At 38.6% G+C, this 24,542-nt stretch overlaps 2 protein-coding genes across 5 annotated transcripts in view; one reads left to right on the top strand and one right to left on the bottom strand.

The window, feature by feature from the left end:
* Positions 1-16,027, bottom strand: part of osbpl8 (oxysterol binding protein-like 8) — a 160,239-nt gene extending 144,212 nt beyond the window's left edge. For all 4 annotated transcript variants that reach the window (XM_041780487.1, XM_041780491.1, XM_041780486.1 and 1 more), the window contains exon 1: positions 15,757-16,027. The gene's annotated coding sequence lies outside the window, so the exon portion shown is untranslated. The remainder of the gene's footprint in view (positions 1-15,756) is intronic.
* A 6,901-nt stretch (positions 16,028-22,928) lies between these two features.
* Positions 22,929-24,542, top strand: part of zdhhc17 (zinc finger DHHC-type palmitoyltransferase 17) — a 51,257-nt gene continuing 49,643 nt past the window's right edge. Inside the window, exon 1 of the mRNA XM_041781143.1 lies at positions 22,929-23,032. Within this exon, the coding sequence (XP_041637077.1) occupies positions 22,970-23,032 (63 nt within the window). The 5' untranslated portion in view covers positions 22,929-22,969. The remainder of the gene's footprint in view (positions 23,033-24,542) is intronic.

Raw genomic sequence — 24,542 nt, 5'->3', positions numbered from 1 at the left:
GACCTCTCACAAGACTTTGTAAGACTTTTCAAGGATCTGGGGCAACGCTGCATGACAACTGTGCTAAGTTTAAATTATGCATACCTTGACTCCCGACAGTCACTGTAACTTTGATTGACAGATGATCGGGACTACCTGGTTTTTAGTCATCACCTCAGGCTTTTTAGCCTCTGGACTTAACATCTTGGCTGTGTTTATGAAAACAACTACCATGTTTATATTCTTATGCAATATCAGACTAAGGTGTGTCATGCGGTTTGTTGCACTCAAAGATTGCTGAGGAAAACTGTTACGGTATTTCTGCAAGTGAATTTTTGTTTAACAAAAACATGAAAAAAAAAAAGTCTCATTAAACAGGTATGCTGTCTGCGCTCACCGTTTCTTGTTAGCTCATTTAGTATTTGTCATTCATTGACTTATGTGTGGCAGCCAGTACATAGGAGCCAGAGCTGTTGTTGGCTGTTACCCTCTATAGATATACAGTGGGTGGAAGTGATAAGACGATTGCTTGTGTTAAGCAACATGGATCACTTTGTTCCCTGATGCTTGTTTCAACTGTGACAAGTAAGCCCTCTTAGATTTTAACCTAAGACTTTATATATTGGCTGGCAGTTCATTCATATAATTTCACTACAGTGCTCACACAGAGCTTCTCTCAGCCAAAAACACAAGAGTATTAATTAGACTGGTGAATACAAGCATTAATCCTTTTCTATCAATCATGTATTTTGAATCAAAGTCAGCCATTAATAAATGGTTCCTTAACAATCAGCACATCTCTACCCTGTATGACTAAAGAGGTCATCTGAATCCATGATCAGATCATGTTCAGAGCTGCATGTGAAGCTGCAATGTAGACTATTGAATGTTTTGTTTTTTTAATGAGCCTTAATGACATAACGAAGGAGAGGGAAGACAAACACAGGAAAGTGGGACTATGACAACCCTGTCAGTTCAGCCATTAAAATAGCTCATCCTACATTCTTTTGCAGTCATTACTCTTTGTTGACTACATGAGCCTTTGTTACTACATCTTAAAAACCTCAAACATTTTTGCCTAAGGTGCATAAGTAGAGCAGTAGATCAAAACAAAAGGCATGCTAAATTTCCTTTGATTCTATTGTGTTTGAAGAACGAGGTCTCACCCAGAAACGTGTTTCTCTTGTATCATCTGCACCACCTGCCAATGTTTTATCCAGCATTATTCCTGTTTTATGTCTTCTCTTGTTGATCACAGCTGTAATGCCCTCAGGACAATCCTAGGTGTGGTCAAAGGCTACACCTGTGGGCTCAGCTAAGCTCTCATGAGTCATCTTATGAGCTCAGACACAATGGGTATCTTCGGGGATGGCCTGGAAGTGATCTTATCTGCAGGACAGGCGGCTGTAATGACAGTTATGCAGCAAAGCAAGTTTCCTGCGGGAGGGCAAGGCCCAGGTTTGGTTCTCGGAACCATGAGTGGGCTGTACTGCAGAGAAGAAGCACAAAACCAGAGCAGAAAACACAGTTTGAGAGATGCTAAAAGTCCCTGTAAGGTGAAATCCAAAATTTGTGTCTAAACACTAGATATACTGGAATAAGGTTGCTGTAAACCTGTGAAACCACTGAAATCTAAGTGTGACTGACCATAAGAAAGCTTTTCATCTCTTTGCTGGCTAGGTTTGATTTGTAGCACCCCATGACATCACAGGGCACTATGGGAAATAACCCCATCCCCCCTACACTACAACTACAAGTATTTTCTAAATAGTCTGTTGTTAGCTCATGTAACTGCCTTCGTTGAAAATTAACAGCCGGTTACATGCTGTGTTTTTATTCATTGTGATGTAAATTAGCCAACTCTATCAGCTATGGTGGCCTATGTGTCATTAAAAGAATCATAACAGAGAGATTTGTACTAGAAAACTGACTTCTGTCTGTGCTCTGGCAAAGAGCCAGGCAGCTATAGTTCACCGTAAGGTCAGAGGGCAGGCTAATTGTAGGAGTGCTTGTCTATTTATTACTCAATGTGCAGCAGGGACAAACATCTTACCTGCTGGGGTGTGTTTTAATCCATATTTAAGTTGTCTTAGGCCGGCGACACACTAGACGATTTATTAACCTGAAACAATTTTAAAACCATGAGAGACCACAGACTTCAGGACAATTTCCGAAGATTTTTCATCTTTAATCCTCTGAACGCACACACTAGATGACTCAGTCAGACTGTCAGATCACTGGAGACCACACACCTGCCGACCTGCCTACGACCTCACATGATCACATGACTTCAGAAAAAAAAACAAAAAAACAAAACACAGATGTCTGCCGATACCGTCTTGCTGTTTCTCCACAACAGGCTGTCCTGGCGTATGTTACAGGTGCAGCAACACTCATAAAACAAGGGAAAGACTCAGGGCGAAATCCAGGCTAAAATCGGGCTTAAAATCCTGTAGTGTGTGGCCGGTCTTAGTCTTGGATGGTTAAAAGAAGCAGGCCTTGGCTTTGTCTCTCTCAAAGCAGCAACAGTTCAATCTTTCCTGTCTGTTAGCATTGAGATGCTAAAGTTTAGTAAAGTATTTGATGATAGATTCATTCTATTCCTGCCAAGTTTGATACAATTAAAGTCTCCAATGCTAATCATCATTGAAGACTTTTATTGTAAAGAGTGACATCAAGAAATTGAGTGTTTTCTGCAACTTAAAGGTGCTGTGTGTAATGTTAAGCCTAGTTGCATTTAGCAGAACAAACTTGGTAAAATTAAACATAATATCTGCAAGTAAGTCTATCCAAATTAGTGTTTATTCACCTGGATAAAAAAAAATGTTTATTTTTTAATTAACTCAAAATAAGCCTTTTATTCATACATGAGAAGGGTCCCCTCTGTGGAAACCACCATCTTGGATTTTTGCATTTTGCATGTTTCTACTGCACCATAGAAGGAACCAAATAACAAATACACTATTTTCTATTCCACTGGTTGCCACCATAATCACCAGAGAAATAAGCATCACATTCTAGAATTGACTCTTAGATGGTGATACTCCCAATGTTACACACAGCACTTTTAAAGGTCACAAATTGGGAAAAATACACTTATTCAAAATATGTGACCTTTAGCATAAAAGACATCTCATAGGCAGGAGAGAGACATGACAGTGACTTTTTAGCTCTATTGTCTGCCTTTCATGATATGAATATTTCTCTGGTGGCTTGAAAGAGAGTTGTAACAGCAGCATAAAGACATAGGAGCTCTCCATTCAAGTTGTAGTATTTTTTAATTAGAGAGAGGAACGTCTAGATTTTACTGCCTCAATTTTCATGATTTTGAAGCCTAGTTTTACATACTTAGAGATGTTTATCATGATTTTGTGTCACTTTTAGATCTTAGTCTCTAAGTTGAACAAATAATGATAAAACTTCTCCTCATAATTCGCAGATACTTGAATCATCTCCAAGCAACATGTGGCCTTCACTGTTTTGTAAAAAAAAAAAATACACAAAATACTTTCTTTTTACTCTAATAGGCAAGAATAAACCCAGCCCTGCTAAATCAAACAATTTTGCAGAGCAGGCTTATTATTTTCCACAGAGCGTGCTGCTTTCACTGCACTATCTCACACTAGAGCCAACCGCTCTCATTTTCCAACAGGATGTGGTGCCAAATTCTTAATAGCATGAACTTTTACAACAATAGCACAAGATGGTATGGTAAACAATGCAACCAGGCACATGTTTTTTTCAGTCATGGCTAAAAATGTCAGACCATCTTTGTTGTCTGTTGTGGAAGACAAGAAAAGATGCTTATGTGTATTTCAGTTGTGTTACCTTTTTCAATAAAATGAAAGAAAAAACCCTAATTCAATCAGGTTACTGTTAAGGATTATTCCGCCTGCCTAGTATCAACTTTAATGGCATGAAAAAACTGCTAGGATCTGACTGCTGCAGCTCAGAGGGTGACTGATTGATCAATCACATCAAATGTTCCCTTTGCTAAGATCAATCAGAGCACAATGTCCCGGTGTCAGGGGGGTTAGAGAGTTGTGGCCTTGAATCTTCAGATTTATGGAGACACGTGTGACATGATTTAAGTCTCAATTTAAAGTCAAATTGAGTCAGCTGAACACACAAGGCTAGAAAAAAAATCATAAATCACAAGAGGGGGAATTCCATGTCAGTACTATGTCCTTTGCTTTGTGGTTTTCTGCATTACTGGAAGCTTTGAAAACAGATCACTGCATGGTGTAGGAGGAGGTTAGAGTTCTTGAGAGCAGTATTAAGGTCCCTGAAGTTATCCTCCTGGGGCCGACGAGGGCTGACACTGAAGTTAATGCTCAGAGAGAGGTTGACACGCTCACAATCCTTTATCAAACAACAAATCCTCCTCAGCAGTGAAATGGTGCAAGGCTGACACAAGAAACCCTGCTAAACTAAACCCTTCATTGCCGCAGACAGGTGCAAATGAAATGTTTGTTTTGTTTGTTTGATCTATGGAAGCTAAGGGGCTTTAGCCTGGCTCCTCAAAATAATAAGTACCGAAACAATAAAAACGAAAGGCACACAATAACATGGTTTCATTGTAATAAAAACAGCAGTATTCATAGGTTAAGCCATGGATAACCTTTCATGTCTGGTAATAAAGAGAGCTGGGCTAAAGCCTAACCTGATCTGTGTGCTGCTGCTGGATAAATCTACTCTGACCAGAAGTGAGACTCTCTCTCTCTCTTAGAGCACATCTGGCGTTTGTCGGAGCGAATGCATCCAATCAGCCAAACTGCAGCCAGTGGCCTAAGTGTCCCAGCTGGGAAGATTACACGGCACTGATGCACTGGCCTCAAAATTTGTTATAGCTTCTAATATGGTTAGAGTCTGAAGGCAGAGAGAGAGGAGGCTGTTTTGGACAGGTGAATATTTGCTCAGTGAAGCACTGGAAGTGAGGGGGCTGTGTTTATTACATCATAATGGGGCTGTAACTGTGTTTCAGGGCTGTAAATGCTTTCTTTACAGCAAAAGGCTTTTAGCTCGATTGGTATCAGTTGAGAAAAGAGCACTGTCTGTCTTCTAAATATTCGTCTTTATAAGTAGGCTGGACTTATACAACATTTCACATTTAAGTGATTAAATCAAACATGTGTACATACTGTAACATCTACAATATAAGTCACCCTGATATATCAGCTGCAGTCTGTTTTTAGGAGTCTACCAAGGGGAACAAAGGTGTAAACTGTCCCTTGTTGTCATCTACCGAGTCATCTTTTCAATCAGTTGAAGGGTTATTTACTCTAGGACACCGGTGTCAAGCTCAAGGCCTGGGGGCCAAATCCAGCTTGCAAGATCCCATCATATTTGTATTCTAACTGGCCCACCAGTATGAGGTCTGCAGATTTCCTCCAGTATAATAATGTAAACTTCAGCTTAATTATTTAAAATACCTGTGTTAAGCCATAAAAATCTGAAAAAGTAAAGAGTAAGAAAGATTTCATAAAAAGTCAAGAATGTGGGGAAAGAAAGTAATTAGTGTTTTATTTCATATTTTCAATTTTGCATCTCAAGATTCTGGCTCAGACTTATTTTTTTGACTTTCATTTCATGCTTTGACTACTTCAACTCATAATTTGGACTTTATGTCACATTCTTATTTTTTAGATTCCCAATTTTAAATTTTAAGTCATATTTTGACGTTTTTCAACTCCTTACTCTGGCTTTTTACATCCCATTTTTTACTTTTACAAATATGATTTCAATTTTTTCTCATATTTTGACATTTTAAATCAATAATTTTTACTTTTTATATCATATTTTGACCTATTACTCTCCCAATTTTGAATTTAAGTCATATTTTTTTACTTTTTAAGTCATCATTTTAATTCTAGCTCATACTTTGACATTTTCAACTCCTAATTTTTGGCTTTTTAATCCAGTGTTTTGAACTATCAGACTCAACATTTAAAATTTTAAGTCACATTTTGACTCTTAAACTCATGACTTCAAATTTGATCTCATATTTTGACCTTTCAAAGTTATGATTTCAACTTTCTCCTCATATTTTTGCTCTTTAAAAACATTTTTTTTCTTTTTAAACACCGTGTTCTGATCTTTTGAACTAATAAATTGGAATTTTTATCTCAGATTTGAGCCTTTAAACTGATCATTTTTACTTTTTTGAATTTCCAAATGATTTATTATCAGTGCTGTGTTTTTCATATTTTATAAAATGAGGTTGACCGTTATGGTTAAATGTTGACCCTGTCAGGCCCCTGCTGTGATTGAGTTTGACACCCAAGGAGTGGGGTTGAAAGTGTGTCTAATACACTGGATTTTAGAGAAAGTGGCTGAATATGTCATGGTTCTTACGTGCTCTGACTAGTAGGGACGCCCATGGTCGATTAGGCGCAAATTTAAATTTCAGGTAAACTAACCTGCAGAAAATAGCCAAAACTGTAAGCAGGCAATTGATGCAATTGGTAAGGCTATTCCCAGATGACTAATGTCTGTTATGATTAAAAGCTATTTAAATTACGTTTGATCAACCAGTCTAAAGAAAAGAAAGTACTGAGAAAGCCGTGGAAATTGAGCACAATTTAACTCAGGACCACAGTTAAAAATGATAGCAGTGTTATCACTGTATCCTCTCTAAAGTTCACATCTATACGTTTATTGAATGTGGGTACTTATTGCTCTAGTCAAGCAAAATAATGCTAAATTCCTGCAAGATCCTACTGATGTTAACCCTGCATTGTTTACATCTGGGTTACAGAGGATTATGGCAGCATGGCCGTAGCCATTAACTAAGCTACAGTGGCTCTTAACTGCAGGTGGCTGCAGGCCTGAATTGATTTCACTAAAAAATATTCTCTTAAGTTTTGTACCAACTAGTAAGGTTGCCAATTTTAATTGTTTACCAGTCCATCATGCTATCCATCCATCCATCCATTAGTCACTTTACTTATCCTGTTTAGCAAGTAAGGGAAACTCTGGATTGGTTGACAGTAAGGCTCAACAAATAATCAAAATTTGGATTAAATCGTAAAATGCCCTATAACAGTTTTCAAATCACAGAAGGTAAAATGTCTTACTACTATAGTCGGCGGCTTGTCTGTGTGTGTGTTTGTCTGTGTCAACTTGCACACCTCACCGTTGCTCAAATTGTCCTTGATACCTCTCAGAAGAATTCTTGGGTGTACTGGTTCAAAACTGGCGCCATAAGAAAATCAAAATAATGTACAGATTGCAATAAAATCCTAAAATGTTGCACCAAGTAGTAAGACTCCCTGCTGTCCAGTCTTCATCCCTCAGCTCTTCACTCTGTACATGCACTCCTCTGGAGTGTAGGGTGGGAGGGTTAGCCATTAGCATAGTGAGCTAACAGCCAGAGTGTGTAATGGTGCCCTCAGTGTTGCTGGGGTCTGCGGACAGCACAGGACTAAACTTCACAGTTGGAGGCGAGGGCATGGGGAATGTGTTAGCAGGCAATAATAATGGCCAGGTTTGGCGCCCTGGAACCATTCCATTGAAAAGTTTGGACCTGAAACTCAGCAGCAGAAAGCTGAAGGAGTTTCCTTGGGGCCCAGCCAACCACGACCTCACAGACCCCACCAGGGTTGGTAAAAGTGAGCCAAGGTTGCCAGGGACCAAGTGGACCGAGCAAGCTGCTGCTGGGACGGTTAAAGTCACTTATAAACAGTTTTGTTCAAACCCTCGTCTTCTCATGAGCAGTAACCATAAAAAAGTCACATAACTTTAACCAGATAGCAGACCTCTGGGAGGTTAAAGGTCACACATTATGAAAAATACGCTTTTTCAGGGTTGTCTAGCAAAAATATATTCCCCTGGCCTGTTAACAATCCCAAGAATCAGAAAAATCCATTCGCTCCCTCACTCTCTTTCTTTACCTTCCAGAAAATGTGTGTTGAAACGAGCCGTTCTCAGATTTTCGCCTCATGATGTCATGTGGGGAGTTAGCCCCACCCCCAGGTTCTGTTGGCCCTCCCTGATTGAAAGAAAGTTCTGCCCTCCTCGCCACATCCAGAGCCACGTCCAATAATCCACATCCCTTTCCTTAGAGGGGCGGAGTCAGACAGCTCATTAACATTTAAAGCCACAGACACAAAAACGGCTCGTTCTGAGCAGGGCTGAAACAGAGGGGGTTTTAGACATGAAAAAATCCAATACTGGAGTATTTTTTTTCAGAAACAAACTTCACAGGCATGTTTTGGGGGTTTCTGAGACCAATATAAACTTGGCTTGTTTACATCTGAGTAGTAAAATGGGGAAAGTAGGCCCATAAGCTGAAGCAATAGCCACTCTATGGCTACAGCCCTGGCAAGCATTTGTGTCAGTGCAGACAAAATATTTAACAAGCATTATGGGCCAATATAAGAAATACGAGAAATGCATTTAACTGCCTGGCAATTCTAGCAAGATTGACACTATTTAATCATGAAGTCAACTTCAAATATACTACCTAAAGACATCAAAATGCAGATGTCAACGAGAAAGCATTATGATGGCCTTACAAAAGGCCAAGAGAATATATTCAAGTATGTGTTAGTTATCTTTTTGGTCATTTTAATACATAAAGCATAAATAAAAAATAACATCAAACAATATTGTGTTTTCTTGCTTACATTGTGACATTATATTCACTGTCTAAGTGCAGATATATGCGCTGACACTGACTGAATCTGTCAACATATCTTGTCAAATCTACCTGGTCTTCTTTATTTCTCTGCTGCCTCTGCTGAGTCACTGCCAAGAAAATGACATGGCATTTTGAGGAAGCTTTTCTATTCCAAAACAGGAAATAAAAGAAGCAAACATCCTGTGCTATGCAGGAGAGCTCTTAATCAGGAAGACACTGTCTTAAAGACCTGTCTTTTTCAATTACAGCTTTGTTTGGTGGACCTTTATTTATCTTTAGGACCCAAGGCTAGCACTTTGTGTTCTTTTCTCTAAACTCTAACCCTTCTTTTTGCATTTGAAACTTATTTTTCTGCATTAATTGAATGTTTTACTTTATCTTAAATCAACCAAGAACAATAAAGTCTATCATCTGAGCTTCTGCAGCTGAATCCCTCAAGAAATTCTGAATAATTTAAAATATGGATGGGTGGGGGGACTTAACACAGGAAAGGGTGTATAAATAAAGGATGTATGAAAAGAAGAGGGTGGTTTGAGAAACCGCTTTTGTGCTTAGCAAGCTTAAAAAATAACGACAAATCACACTTGTCCAGCACATTTTGTCATACTCAGTTATTTCAGCCAGGGTTTCTTTTCCTCTATGTTAGTGTGCAGACAAACATATCAACATAAACTACACAGGGCAGCTAGTGTAGACAAAAGACTCCAGCATAAAAGGTTGATTTATTTTACTTACAGAGTTTTCAGTATGCATCTAATCACTGAATTAATTACATGAAAGACTTATTTGCAATGCAGGAATATATTATCAAAGCACTCTGTTGCAGACAAGGCCATTTTAAATGGCTTGTTTCCAAAGAAAGAGTCTCTCCCTTGCACCATGTAGTCGTACACTTGGCATAATTAATCAGCCTCATTAACATAACTGTGAATCTCAAGGTTCTCATGGCCACAGCTCACAGAAAAGTAGTCTGAAAAGGTTATAATAAAAAGAAAATGCACTTTCTCTAAAAGGATTGTCAAGCTGTTGCTTAATATTTAGTTCGTCACTAAAGCAGAGTTTTCAGTGTGTCATTTAGGCCCAGGGTTATATTTTTAATATGCATGATCAGTAGAGACCGCATCACATGAGAGTCACTTGGAGACTTCTGGAAATTTCCTGGAAATTTCAACTTAACAGTTGACAAGAGTCATAATGGCAAAGTGATTCTCTGATTAATATGAAACGGATAAATCCGTTTACATGCCCTGACAGACGGAAAGGTGAGAATAAGCATGACATCAGCATTGGATTGTCCTACCTTAAAAGGTGGCGATGCCCAAGTTATTGTGTATTGCAAGAGGATGTTTCACTGCTCAGAACTTACTGGAATTCACAGCAACACAGACCAGACTATTAAGACTTTTTAACCGCTTTTCTACCTAATTTGTAGGGATGGAGATTAGAGATGTTCTAACATCGTTTTGTCTTCCCGATACCAATTCTGATACCAGAGCCCTGGGTATCAGATCATACAGAGTACTGATCCGATACTTGCATTAACTTTCCAGGTGGATTGGCTGTGGAAAATTGGCACATTATTTTAGCCCTACAGTGAACTCAGAACATGGCTCAGCAAATACAATGGTAATGTCCAGCTCCTTTAAGTTGTTTACCCTGTTAATTATTGTGAGGTTTGCTCCTAAATATTAAAATAACAGTCACAAGGAGGGACACATCACAGGCTGTCTATCTGTCTTTCTCTCCATTATGCACTATTCAGGCCATCTCATAATAATCTGCATGCTTAAGCATGCGCAGTTTGACACAGCATGGCGTGATGATAGAAAAGCCAGCCATTGGTTAACAGTCCCTCACAAGGCATTCTGGGAAAACAATATGGCAGTTAACATTAGAACTAGCAGCAATAAATGATTGAAAATTGATTCAAAAATGTGCAGAAAGACATTCAATATCAGATATACTGGTGTGTATTTAATCTTCAAAGTCCTGAAAATTCACCGAAGCTCAAGGCTCACTAATAGTGCTCCCATACGGGGTTAGAAGTCATGGATGGCATTACTGTAACGACCCAACAGCTGGCATCAAGAGGTTAAAAAACAAGGTCATGATTTATGGTTCAAAGGTTATTTAACTTTATTAACTCGTGTCCCTTCTTGTTATATATCGGATCGGTGCATAAACACTTGTACTTGCAGATACCAATACTAGCAATTTCAGCAATATGGGAAATTTATAGGGATGCACGATACTGGATTTTTGCCAATATCCGATATGCCAATAACCTGACACACCAGATGGATGTGTTTCACTCATCCATCTGGGAAAGCTTCAATAGGAAATGTTTGAGAAAAGGCAGAGGATTTAAAAAAAAACTCGGAGTGTGACTGGATGAATGTTCTGTCTGTCATATCTCTACGGGCCAATCAGAGCAACAAAACACATGACATAGCCGCTATCAAGCTGCACATGCACAGCTATGGAGGAATAACACGAAACATGGCGACTGTAGACATGTAAGTACTTGACTTTTGTCGTTTTTGAAAAGAAAACAACTCACTGCTGTTCTTTGTTCTTTGAACAAAGAAATGTCATCAAGTTCTCATAGAACTGGCGCTTTAGCAGCATCCAGGCTAATCTCTTCCTCCATAATTGCACCAGCCTCTTGCTGCTGCTTGTTCACATCACGACTCCGCCGCACCTGAAAGTACCGCCCCTCGTCACTGATTGGTCCTGTCACTTTCTAACCAAACCCAAACGGTTCAGACAAAAGATAGCAAAAAATGGGGGAGAAGTTACAGGTGGCAAAAAATCGTCCAAAAGTGGCAAAAACAAGGCAAAAGTGAGTGAAAATTGACTAAAAATGGCAAAAAGCAGTCAAGAATGGTAAAAATGGTCAAAAATAGGAATCAAGTGGTATTTAATGGCAAAAGGATGCTTAAATGGGCAAAATATGGTGAAAAGGGCAAAAATGGGAAAAAGTGGCAAAAAGAATGGCAAAAATGGGCAAAAAGTAGGAAACTAGTAGTATACAATGTATTTAATGGCAAAAGGCAGCTTAAATGGGCGAAAGGTGGCAAAAAAAATGGTGAAAAGGGGTTAAAATGGGAAAAAATGGCAAAAAGAAAAAAATCAAAAATGGGGAAAAAAGGAAACAAGTGCTATGTAATGGCAAAAGGCAGCTTAGCCTAAATGTCTGAAAAATAGCAAAATATTGTGAAAAGGGGCAAAAATGGGGAAAAAAGAAGCCAAAAAAATGGGGAAAATTGGCAAAAATTGGAAAAAGTGGCAAAAAGGAGTGGCAAAAATGGGCAAAAAGTAGGAAAAAAGTGGTATTTAATGACAAAAGGCAGCTTAGATGGATAGAAAATGGCAAAAAAAAAGAGCCACAAATAATCACAAAAGAGTCACACGTTGAGTATCACTGCATTATACATTTGCATCCATTTTGGAATGAATGAAAACATTTAGCCTATTTTGGACACAGCAACTCCTGCTACATTTTTCTTTTGGACATTCCTAATTGATATTACCTTCAATAGCTGTGCGAAGAACCCAATCTAAATGAGATAATATTGTTTTCCTGTCTGTATTTATACAACACTGGTGCTCCCAAAGTAGATTCCTCATTCAAATTTAGAGCTGTGTGAGTCTACCAAAGGACTGCAGAGGAGACACGCTGTGGCAGGAGGGCAGGATGGAAACTACATTTGGCTGGCAAATTAGCCATTCGCACTTGTGACCCTGGATTGCGCGCCTTACCTTTGCACAAGTTTGGCATGGAAAGCCTTGGATTGATATGCAAATAAGGAGAGAATGGAAAACATGGAAATACAGCATGTAATTGGTAAAGCAAAGGTTGGCAAAGGTTCAAAGAATTAACCGCATGGTAAGTTTTTTTATTGTTGACTTCATTCAGCTACATTGCAGCTAAAGAGGTGCATTTTTAACCCGCAACCTCAACACTTATTTCCGCTTTTTGCCCCTCTTAATGAAGCATAGGGAAAGCTGATGTTTATTCCTCAATAAAGAGGAAATAAAGGACTGGAAAATCTTATAAAGAATCTAAATAACTGTACAAATCAAATAGAAAAGGAGGAAAGGAGAAAGCTCCATGAAAGCTCTTGTGGATAACTCGAAAGGCTGTTATCAGATATCTGATAACAGGCTGAATGTGCCGGATGCATCAGTTGTCTGACACAATTAGGAACGGTTCTTAGTGCCGGCCAGTCTCCTGTTTCTGCTCCTCTTTGGTGAAAGTGGTAACAGAGCACCAGGGCTGAAGAGGCTGCAGACACGCAACAGTACACCAGGATCATACGTGTGAGGATATTAAAGGTGGGGAATATTTAGAAGTAGCTGTTTTGTACTGAAGATACATGCTGAATGAAGACCACAAAGCATGACATCCTCTTGCATTTGGAAATTGATGATTTTATGTGAAAGCTGTAATTCTTTTGTTTTTTTAGACGAATCAGACTAATCAGTATTCCTGGCTACCATTACACCATGAAGACAAAAGAGCACTTAAAACAACTTAGAGAAAATATTAGTGAAAAGTTTAAGAAAGGGGAAGGATACAAAGAATTTCCAAGGTACTTAACATCCCCCAGATTTCAGTTAAATCCATCATTAAGAAATGGAAGGAATATGGCATGTGTGTAAATCTTACAAGATCAGGTCATCTTCACAAACTGAGTGACCGTTAACTCAGAAGGAGGCTAGTGAGACAGGTCAAGACTATGAAGGAGTTACAAGCTTCAGCAGCTGAGATGGGAGAGACTCTGCATACAACTGTTGCCTGGGTTCTTCACCAGTCAAAGCTTGAGGGAAGACTGGTAAAGAGAAAGCTACTGTTGAGGAAAACTCAGATTAAATATCAACTAGAGTTTGCCAGAAGGCATGTGGGAGACTCCATGGTCAAGTGGAAGAAAGTTCGTTGGTCTGACCAAAATGGTGCTTTTTGGCCATCAGACAAGACGCTGTGTTTGGCAGACACCAAACACTGCACGTCATTACAAACCCACCATCCCTACAGTGAAGCACAGTGTTGGCAGCATCATGCTGTAGGGAAGATTCTCAGCATCTGGCCCTGGAAGGCTTGTAAAGGTGGAGGGTAAAATGAATGTTGCTAAATGTTTTAGAGTGGTCGAGTCAAAGTCCAGACCTCAATCCAATAGAGAATTTGAGTCTGGACTTGAAAAAGGTTTCTTCAAACACCTGAAAGTCAGTTTTTGAGTCATGCGATATGCAAGAAGTGGAAAACAAGGCAAAATACTGCAGCAATACAGCAAACCTCCAATTACACATACCACATCACCAGGCTAACTAGAAGTTGGCAACAACAGCTGGGCTCACTACACATGGCAGTCACATCCAGTACTGACTGACACTATAAAGTAGAAATTTCCCTCAGCTTCCACAACAGATCAGAAAGTCACAAGTGGCGATTTTAGGCTTTTTGTTTTCGCACAATGAAAAAACTACAGTGCCAGCACTGAATGCAAATGAGAAGCAAAAAGGAATATTAAACAGAATACATGTAGTTAACTTCTTGGGTCTCTCTTCTGGGTCTGAATTTAAGTGTTTTAAATGTAGGATACATAAATCTCTGCCTGTGCTGTTATTCTCTACAACAACGCTTCCCAAAGTGTGGGCCCCAGAAGTACTACAGGTGGCCGTAACAGGTCGTATATGAAACACTATGATTGCATGTAACTATTTTAAGTCTCAGAGGTAACAAAAGACAGCCAGAAGTTTTAACTCATGACACCTTTATATCATTTATTTCACCGGATGTATACAACTGGTGTCACAGTTAAGCTGGTGTAGAATTAGCAGTGCCTTCTCTTCCAAAGTATTCATTTGGCAATAAATGGTCAAATGTGTGATGAGAGTGTTCCTGACTGAAATGTACTTTGTGACCCCCAAAACACTTTCCAAGTAATGTATCTGATAGCCAAGCATTTGCTTTAAAATTCCCTGTTTAGAAACAACAAAATATGACAAATAAAAGGAAAATATTTGAGTCTCATGTTATGGTTGTACAATGGTTTTCTGGTGGGTCCCAGAACATTTTCAGTTCTCAAATTGGGCCACTGTACTTAAGCTCTGAAAAAGCTGCTCTACAGTAAAGAGCAGGTGCTATAGTCAAACAGTGCAGGACACATTTATAATCTAAAATCAATGATACATGTGGCCTCTGTGAGAAATACCAAGCACTGCTGCTCACTTTCATTGGCTATTCCATCAGATGAGACCCAAATGAAAACATCAGTAACATACAATATTACCGATTCAAGACAGATAAGGACCTGACTCAATCAAGATGAGTAACATATTAACATTGACCCCATGTAACGCCATGAGGATTATTCAGTCAAATTACTGGTTAAAACAATCCTCAAATTGGACATTCCCCCTGGATTGTTGCTGGCGGGGCCAAATTTGGCCCAAAATCAGACCTAGCATCATCCAGTGTGTTACCTGTCATATATATAAAACTGGAAAGCCGTAAAATACTGAACGTGTAATCATAACATAACCCACAGCTATGACCCTTTGTAACTTCAGTGGGTTGCTACATCACTGTTTGGACTACACTACACTGAATGCTGAAGCCCAACTAGTGGATAAAAGAAAACAATAACAGCAGGGGAGGTCATGTTAGGTTGGGAGCATCATTTATAGCTCTGTCAATAATAGAAATATTCCAGCTCAACAGATTTCAAATGACAAATAGGAGGGATGCAGGACATTTAGATTCAACATTTGCTACTCACCACTTTCCTTCAAAGCACAGAGCGTCCTAAATACACGACTGCAAACAAGCTAACGTTACACAGTCGTAAATAAATAAAGACTATTCCTCGAAATGTTCACACCGGAGATGGGACAGCTACAAGGACGTGACGGGGGCATATGGTGATGGAGAAGCTGCTAGACTCAAGCTAACGCTAGCCCTGCTTTATTACATAATAGTACGCACTGCCTGACTGCAGAGTCACGGCTGTCAACTCTCAACAGACACTCAGAGAATTAGCAATTAAGCTAGCTGCGTTTATAACAACATGAGCGGCTGGTGGGAGTCTTAAGTAAATTTATGTATTTAGTTGCTTTGTTTTCGTGGCGCTTACCTTTGTTTCGCCGGGGGTCTCCTGGAGGATGTCTGCCTGTAAATATTCAGTTTGTCTGCTAACTGTTAGCTGACGACGTTATAATGTTTATATCTGTGTATTACTGCGACCGTTGGTGATGCCTCGACTCTTCCTCAGCCCAGCGACGTCATCTTAATCCGATATTGAAGTTAAATTGGTTAAAAATTAACTTAACATTACTGGCAATGTTTCTAAAGACTAGAAACCACCGATATTGAATCAACTTGTTAGCCAGTAGCCCGCCTGCTTGGTTCTGTCATAGGTTTGAGTAGAGATACGTTATTTCAACCGAAGTTAATATAGCTTCCGGTTACGCCTTTCAAAGTAAAAGCCATACAAAGCAAAATACGAAGAAAGCAGGACTTTATTTTAGACTGTATTTTTTATAAGCTTATTTACGGATCGAAAATACAAACAAAACATTAATACCAGGGTTATTCTGTGTACAAGATACATAGTTATACATGTTGCATTACATGACTTCGAGTTTCTATAGAATGTATTAAATGTATGGGTTGCTTTAACAGATTTTATTACACAAGTTCTTGTACTAAACCAAAAGAAACAATTTAAAATCAAATAAAAAGTGAAAAATGCTTTAAGGTGCTTGATAAATTGAAATATATGTGGGTGGTAAAGTAAGTAGTAAGGCCTACTGGTGTCTGGGCAATTACATCTGCTACAATTGGGATCAGAAAATTTTCAGTTCAGAATTGGAGGTATATATTGAAATGTTTTTCTTCTTCATTCTGTTTAGAAACCCTTCCTGGTACTGGTTGCCCTGACTTAGATTTAAGGGGAAAAAATGTCATTTCATTCAAAGAAACACAAAGAATCCTCATTTCCATCACATCACAAAGGTGATGAACTATTATTGAAATCAATCATGGTCATATGGATTTTTTTCTTTTACAAAAAACATAACAAAAAACTCCTTATTGTCTAAGTGAAAGCAAATGTCTACAAAGCAATGCCAATTAGCCTTCTAGGGCCATGTGTTAAAAAGCATCCCTACAGCATGATGCTTCCACCACCGTGCTTCACAGTGGGGATGGTGTGTTTGTGGTGATAACTTGTCTAATGGCCAAACAGCTCCATTTTGGTCACATCAGACCAAGAACTTTCTTCCACTTGACCATGGAGTTTCCCACATGCCTTTTAGCGAACTCTAGTCGAGATTTAAATTGTGTTTTCTTGCTTAAAGTGCTTATATTCTCTTGTCTACAATTTATTGTTGTTTGTTGTGTTATTGTTAATTTATAATTATTATTGTTAATAGAAGTCACATATTTCAAAACTGGAACTAGAATAATCATGGACACAAAAAGTTTGCATTCATACAGGTATATGTCAGTTTAGATGTACGCATGTGTACAAACATACACATAAACACCGATTTCTAATTTTAAATAAGGAAGATATAGGCTACAGCACTCTAGTAAAATTATTAGTAACAGGTGATCATTTTCTGCATTGCTGGAAAAAAAAATAGAGCCACGTGCTAAAGTTATGCCTGGTCTAACTTTATTTTGAAGGTACAGCAGTCAGTATCCAGTTTCTACTGTATATCATGGTAACTTGACTCAGTAACACACTTCTTCCTTCTTGTGCTCTGTAATCATTTGATTAGACTGGCTGGACAGGGAATGAAATCATGTAATTACTCGTTCTACATTCAAACAGGATGCAATCCACCCAACAAGATCATAACCATTTCAGAAATGATTAATCATGATGTATTTAAAGGAAGTAGATTTTGATCCACAACACTGCTTATGCTTATACTCAATATAAAGTTCTATAAAATACAAATTCATTAAAACGATATACTTGTAAGTGGATTAGAATTATATTGCACATGATTATGTAACAGATTAAATCTCAGTCATGATTCAGGGAGCAACAGTTATTATCTTAAAGTAACTGAATGGAAATGTGGGATAATGCACTCACTAATAAGCCTGGTATATTCATTTAAACCCTTTGATCCTACTGGAAGCACACAATGAAAATCTAAAGGTTTATATCAGTACTATCAGAATTGTTTCTATCATGGGGCATCATCCATGTATGCTTAGGTAAAGAGTGACATCTAGTGGCAGATGGAGGTTCCTCAGCTTTAGATGTTTGTGTGATTTGACTTGGGGAAAATCCTCAGGCACAAATGACTAACTGTAATGTGTCTATGATGTCAACTGACTGTTTAGGACCTTAAAATGTTCATTTTCATCCTGTCAAAACCCTCTCATGTCTGCAGTTTCTCTACTGCTGACATAGGAGAGCCTGAATTTTTAACCTATTCATCCAGACAGACAATGATTTCTGGAAGTGTTCCTGTGCCAATGCAGTGATTTACAGTATAGAGTAATGCCTGTTTCTAATGCAGTGCCATCTAAAGGACCCAAGAAACATTTTTCTGATATTGTGCCCCAATTTTTTGGTGTACCTCTGCCCATCTTTAATTCAGAGGGACAATAAATGTTCCTAATCATATAAAAGATTTCTGTTACGATAAGATTAATGACAGTGAGTCATAATACAGGCATTGAAGCAATACATCAGAGAGACAAAGATCATAACCTACAATAGTTTAACATTAATGAGATAAAATAAGAATGTTGTTTTAAATGACAAGTGTCGGTTTGTCAGAACTGTCTGTCTGTTGGTTTGAAAATTATTTATCAAACAGAACAATGTCTCCTTATGCTCTTATCTTTCAGGTAAATTGTTCCTGCTATTATGGTCAATAAAGTTTGGCTTTGTTGACAAAAAATATTAAAACAGAAACCTCTTCAGGTCTCTATTAGGCTTGCACATCTAAACACTGCAGTTTTACTCCATTCTTCTTTGCAAAACTGCTCAAGCTCTGTCAGGTTGCACAGGGATCAGGCATGAACAGCCTTTTACAAGTCAAGCCCAAATTTTCTGCTTTGACTTAGCCACTCCAGAACATTCATCTAGCTGTTTTTAAACTATTTCTGTACAGCTTTCACTGTATGCTTTGAGTCATTGTCTCTCTGGAAGAACATTTTTCTCCCAAGCCATAGTTCTCTTGCAGACTAAATAAGATTTTCCTCCTAGATTTTCCAATATTTTGTTGAATTCATTTTACCCACTGCTTTTACAAGCCTTCCAGGGCTGACTTCCAAGAAGCATCCCTACAGCTTGATGCTGCTACCACAGTGATTATGAGCAGAGTTTGGTGTCTGCCTGGCAAGGCGTCTTGTCTGATGGCCAAAAAGCATCATTTTGGTCTCAGTCAAAGGTGTCTTGGTGGCCTCTCTCACTAGTCTCAGTCTTGCACAGTCTCTCAGTTTGTGAGGACGGCCTGATCTAAGCAGATTTACACATGGGCCATATCCCTTCCATTCCTTGATGATGAATTTAATCAAACTCCAGGGGATGTTCAGTACCTTGAAGTTTTTTTATTCGTCCCCTGAAATTACTCTTTAATAACCTTTTCTCTGAGTTGCTTGGAGAGTTCTTTTATCTTCATAGTGTAATGGTAGCCAGGAATACTGATTATCCAGTGACTGGACCTTCCAGACACAGGTGTCTTTATACTACAATCACTTGTAGTATCACTCTGCTGAATTAGGTCAGTCAAATATTGGAGTACATGCTACTTTTCTCAAGAAAAGCCAGTGTCTCTTTTAAGATTGAAATGTAGCCTGTTCCCTTGCCTAGCTAAGAATAAGGACAAACTGGTAGGTTTATTAGTACATTTATTGTTTCTCATACTCTAACTTCCTTTCAACACATACCATCATATATCTTTTCTTAATTTTATAGTTCAAAAAACAACATTCAAAAAGGCAACATTCTCCATGTCAGGTGAGATTGGCTCAACAAGGCTCTCAAATGATAATGTGGCATTGTAATATTAAGAGCATTGATGTACTTCATGCACTATACTCTAAAAACAAAGATCAACTGACAAAAGTTGTGCTGTTTACTTTGGAGCCGGTCTGGTTTAACCTGCTGTAAGACAGCTTAACCTGGGGCAATGCAACACCATGGGATTCTTTGACCCTCTTAAGCCATGCAAACAGACTGTCTCTTCACAATCAGTGCAATGTGCAGACCACAGACAGTAATTACAGCTCTTGGGCACTTATCTGAACGTGCACTGTCCGTATTTGACTTGTGGGTAACTGAGGCATGACAGATGCTTGGTTGAAGGTAGGAATGCACTGATTCATGAGTTGATACCAAACATTAGTACTCATAAAACATTAACAGTAATGTACTCAATATATACCCAGTGTATGTTGACATCACTTTATTCTCTCACTATTTCAGCAGTAAGGCAAAGTTAAACCTTTGTCTGTTATTTAGTAATATTTCAACACAAATGAGGATTACACTTCTCAATTGACCATTTCTCAGTGCTCCGACTAAGACCTCCACTTTTTGTCATTTTTTTAAAACTCAGTTTATGTTGTCATTTAAAATATGGTGAAACAATTGAGCACATCTGAGTCATGGTTAAAGGAAGAAAACTACAACTGCTGCAGTTATATATGCCTACAAAAAGCAAGTAATTGCTGGACAGTGGAAATATATTGGTTCACCAAATGGAACCTTAGACCTTTGCCTTGTACCTCAATAATTTACAACCTCATTTCGAAAAAGGCTGGGGAGAGTATTAACAATATATTAGATGTTAAAACTGAGACAATTTACCATTTAATGAAAAATATCAGCTCGTTTTAAATTTGGTGGTAGCAACACATCTCAAAAAAGTGGGAACAGGGCAATAAATGGTTGGAAAAGTAAATAACATTAATGAAAAACAGTTGGAGGAACATTTTGCAACTAATTAGATTAACTGGTAACAGGTCAGTAACATGACTAGGGAGCATTTAGAGCAGCAGAGTCTTTCAGAAGTAAAGATGGGCAGAGGTTCACCAATCTCTGAAAAACTGCATCTAAAAATTGTGAAACAATAGTGAAAAATGTTCAACAGAAAATTGCAAAGACTTTGAATTTCCCATAATCTACAGTACATAGTATTGAAAGATTCAGAGAATCTGGAGAAATCTGTGTGCATGGGACAAAGTCAGAGTTCAATTTTTTATGCTTGTGATCTTTGGGTCTTCAAGTCTTCATGAAAAACAGGCATGATTCTGTACTGTAAATAACTGCATGGGCTCAGGAACACTTCCAGTAATCACTGGCAGTCAACACAGTTGATTGTGCCATCCACAAGTGCAAGCTAAAGTTGTATTATGCAAAGAAGAATCCATGTGTGAACACGATCCAGAAATGCTGCTGTCTACTCTGGGCCACAGCTCATTTAAAATGGACAGGGGCAAAATGGAAAACTGTTCTGTGGTCAGATGATCAAAATTTAAATTCTTTTTGGAAACCATGGACATTGTGTCCTGTAGACTAAAGAGGAGAAGGACCATCCGGTTTGTTAACAGCGCACAGCTCAACAGCCTGCATCTCTGATGGCATAGGGTTGCATTAGTGCCTATGACGTGGGCAGCCTACACATCTGAAAATACACTAACAAAGAGAAACGCAAGGCCGTCAATAAGGGAAAATAAAGGGGAAAGCTTTCTTGGGAGCCAATGGACATCAGGAACACCATGGTTCATTGTAAAGTTGATCTGCGATAACCAGATTTGATACATAACCTGAATAATAACTATTTCTATCAAAGCAACAAACAAGGAATTTCAATTATTAATGCTGTCTAGCCATGTTGACAGCCACACTGAAGTAAACCACTTGGGAGGTAATGTTTGACTTCATAGCTTAGCCAAGATGTGCTTAAACATCAGAATACCAGAGAATAATGTAGAGGGAATTGAAATCATTGAATAATTTCAGAGTAAAGAAGAAAATAGGCAAACCTTGGTGAAAGTGGCAAAAATTTGCTTAAATAAGTGGTAAAAGAGAGGAAAAAATGGGTCTCAAGTGGCAAAATTTGGCTTAAAACATTGGCAAAAACTGGCAAAGATTGGGGGACATAAGGGGTAAAAAGTGGTTAAAGACTGGCAAAAAAAATTGTTAAAAGAGGTTATAGAGGTATAAGCAGCAAATATGGGATAAGTAAAGAGAAAGTGGCAAAAATCGTCAGTAGAAAAGGTGAAAGGAATTGGCAAATTTACAAGTGGCAACAGGTTTTGAATATGTTTAAAAGTGGCAAAAAGTTGTTAGAAGAGCCAAAAACAGTGCAAATGACACAAATTGGTGGGATATGTGGTTAAATAAGATTATAAAGCTCAAAAATTGGGTCAAAAATGGGATAAAAGAGGCAAAAAATAGGCGCAAAGTGGCAGAACGGGCAGAAAAATTGGGCAAAAGGGGTCAAAAAGTGGCAAGTATCGGTGAAAGTTACTTAAATGGGCAGAAACAGCGGTCAGATTGGGTTCTGAAATAGCATAAATGGGTTAAATGTGCCAAAAAGTGAAGAAAAGTGACAAAAATGGGCAGAGAATGTAGTTGAAAAATGGCACAAACAATTAATTTCAACATCAGAACCTAATAATAGTTTGATACACCCTTCATCTCCAATACTAGGTACTGTTAGCCTGGGCCCTAGCAGGGATGCTACTGATCCGACACACTTACTTCATTATCATCAATAAATCGCAACTGGGAGAGCCCATTCACTGATTTTGCCAGGGGCTCAACTGATTCTGTGGACAGGCCTATTCCTGATAATACACAGAAATGTAAAACAACTGATTTCAGAGTGCATTAAAAAAATACAAGAACTAAAAAAAGCTACTCAATTACAGAAATTTGTGTAAATCATTTTTAGTTACTTTCCATTACTGAGAACTGTGGTACATATTCATATTTTAACCAATGATTGCTCAAACCTGAGTCTCTATATCTGGTCTTACGAGGTGGTACTGGTGCATCCCTAGCTAAGGGGAAACTCTATTTGTTTCTCAGCAGTAACATAAAAAAACAATTGATCATGTTATTATTACAAAAGTAATCATTTAGAGCTATATTTGGTATAAAAATCCAATTTACATGTATATTATAGTGTGTGCTTTGCTATAGCAGGAGGGCACTAATGGTCCCTGGTTTGATTACATGACCTTCTGTGTTGAATGGCCTGCCCTTCATCTGTGTTTTTGACAGCTCCTCTCCTCCTCCTCCTCTTCTGTTCCCCCCTTACACAGCCTCTTGTTTCCCACAATGCTCAGCGAACATCACCACCAAGATGGCCGACGCTATGGAGGAATATGAGAAAGAAGCTGGCTGCGTCCCTATTCTCCATCCCGAGGTATGCTGCTCGGAGTTCTCTCAATCGCACGGAGACACGAACAGACATAAAACACGTCACGCCAGCCTGTGTTTGGCTGGCTGAGTGAATTAGCCTCGCTGTTTTGGAAACTGCGATGCCCCCTGCGAAAACCACCGGTGGGGGGTGGCAGGTAGCTAACGGTGCTAAAGGTGCTAACGCTAGCCCCTTCCTCCTGCTGCATAGCAAGCAAACGCTGGGCAGATGTTCATGTTAATGTTAGCGTTAAGCTGGGTAGTCTTTCCGTGCCAGTGATGCTGTATAACTGGTAAACAAGTTTGTGAGCTATATGTTTAAGGCTGTAATGGATAGAGTCACATTAATGCTTAATCCTTGCAGACATACGGCGTTAGCTTTGAAGCTACACTGGAAGTGCTGGTTGTTGAAACGTTAGCTGCGATGATGTGAATTGGGGTCAAGTGTACATCGCTTTACTACGCTGTGGTGTTCATTTAGGGTTTATAATACATACATGTTGAGAGTGGCTATTGTAAAATGTCCTTTACACATACTAAAAACCATATATTGTTATCTTAAGGGCATAGTTTTATCAGCATCTGGTAGCTAACGTTATCATGTCGTTCCACTTGGATGGGATTGATAGTAATGGTCAGTTTGTCGTTCAGTAACCGTCGTTTACATCGCCGAAATATGTCTTAATTTACGGATTTAAAATACTATGAATCACCTTAATAGTAGCAGTGGAAATTCAGTCTCTTTCTCAGTGATCAGAATAGTTTGTTTCAGCTTTTTATGTGATGCCATTTTTGCTTTAGCGAAAAAAAGTCAAATCTAGCACCTGTAATGGGGTTCAGGTATTTTATTTAAATTATTATTCATCATAGTCATACTAAACGTTCTGATTCCATGAAAAAGAAAATACCAATCTACTTTATTTTTGTATTGCTAAGTAATTCATCAGTATACAATTTGATTACAATTTTGGCTTCCCATGATCATCAAAACAAGCAAGATTAAACTGCTACAAATGGCGTTGAGCTTGTTTTATTCATACGTTTTGTCCTGTGTGGTAAAAGAAGAACACCCACCCTTTCCTTACAGCACAGCACATGCTCTTCCCCTCCAACTAGAACAGCTCTCACCTTAATTTAAGTGATGAGCAGACAGAGCGGTGGGACATACTTATTGTTGTTTTTGTGCTTTTCCTCTTTGTAGTTCTGGCTCAATTTAAATTTGGAAAGACTTTGAATATCGCATTATCTACAGTACATAATATAATCAAAAGATTCGGAGAATCAGGAGAAATCTCTGTGTACAAGGGGCAAGGCCAAAGGTCAGTATTAAATGCTAATGGTCTGTGGTTCCTCAGGTAGCACTGCTTGAAAAACAGGCATTATTCTGTACTGGAAGTTACTGCATGGGCTCGGGGACTCATTGTCTGTAGACACAGTTTTCTGTGCCATCCCCAAATGCAAGTTAAAGCTGTATCATGCAAAGAAGAAGCCATATGTAAACATAAATGGCACTTTCT

The sequence above is a fragment of the Cheilinus undulatus genome, linkage group 23 (genome assembly GCF_018320785.1).
Source record: "Cheilinus undulatus linkage group 23, ASM1832078v1, whole genome shotgun sequence".
In the NCBI taxonomy this organism is placed as follows: Eukaryota; Metazoa; Chordata; class Actinopteri; order Labriformes; family Labridae; genus Cheilinus; species Cheilinus undulatus.
Note: the sequence above shows the minus strand (reverse complement) of the source record. Positions and strands in the feature narration are given on the sequence as shown.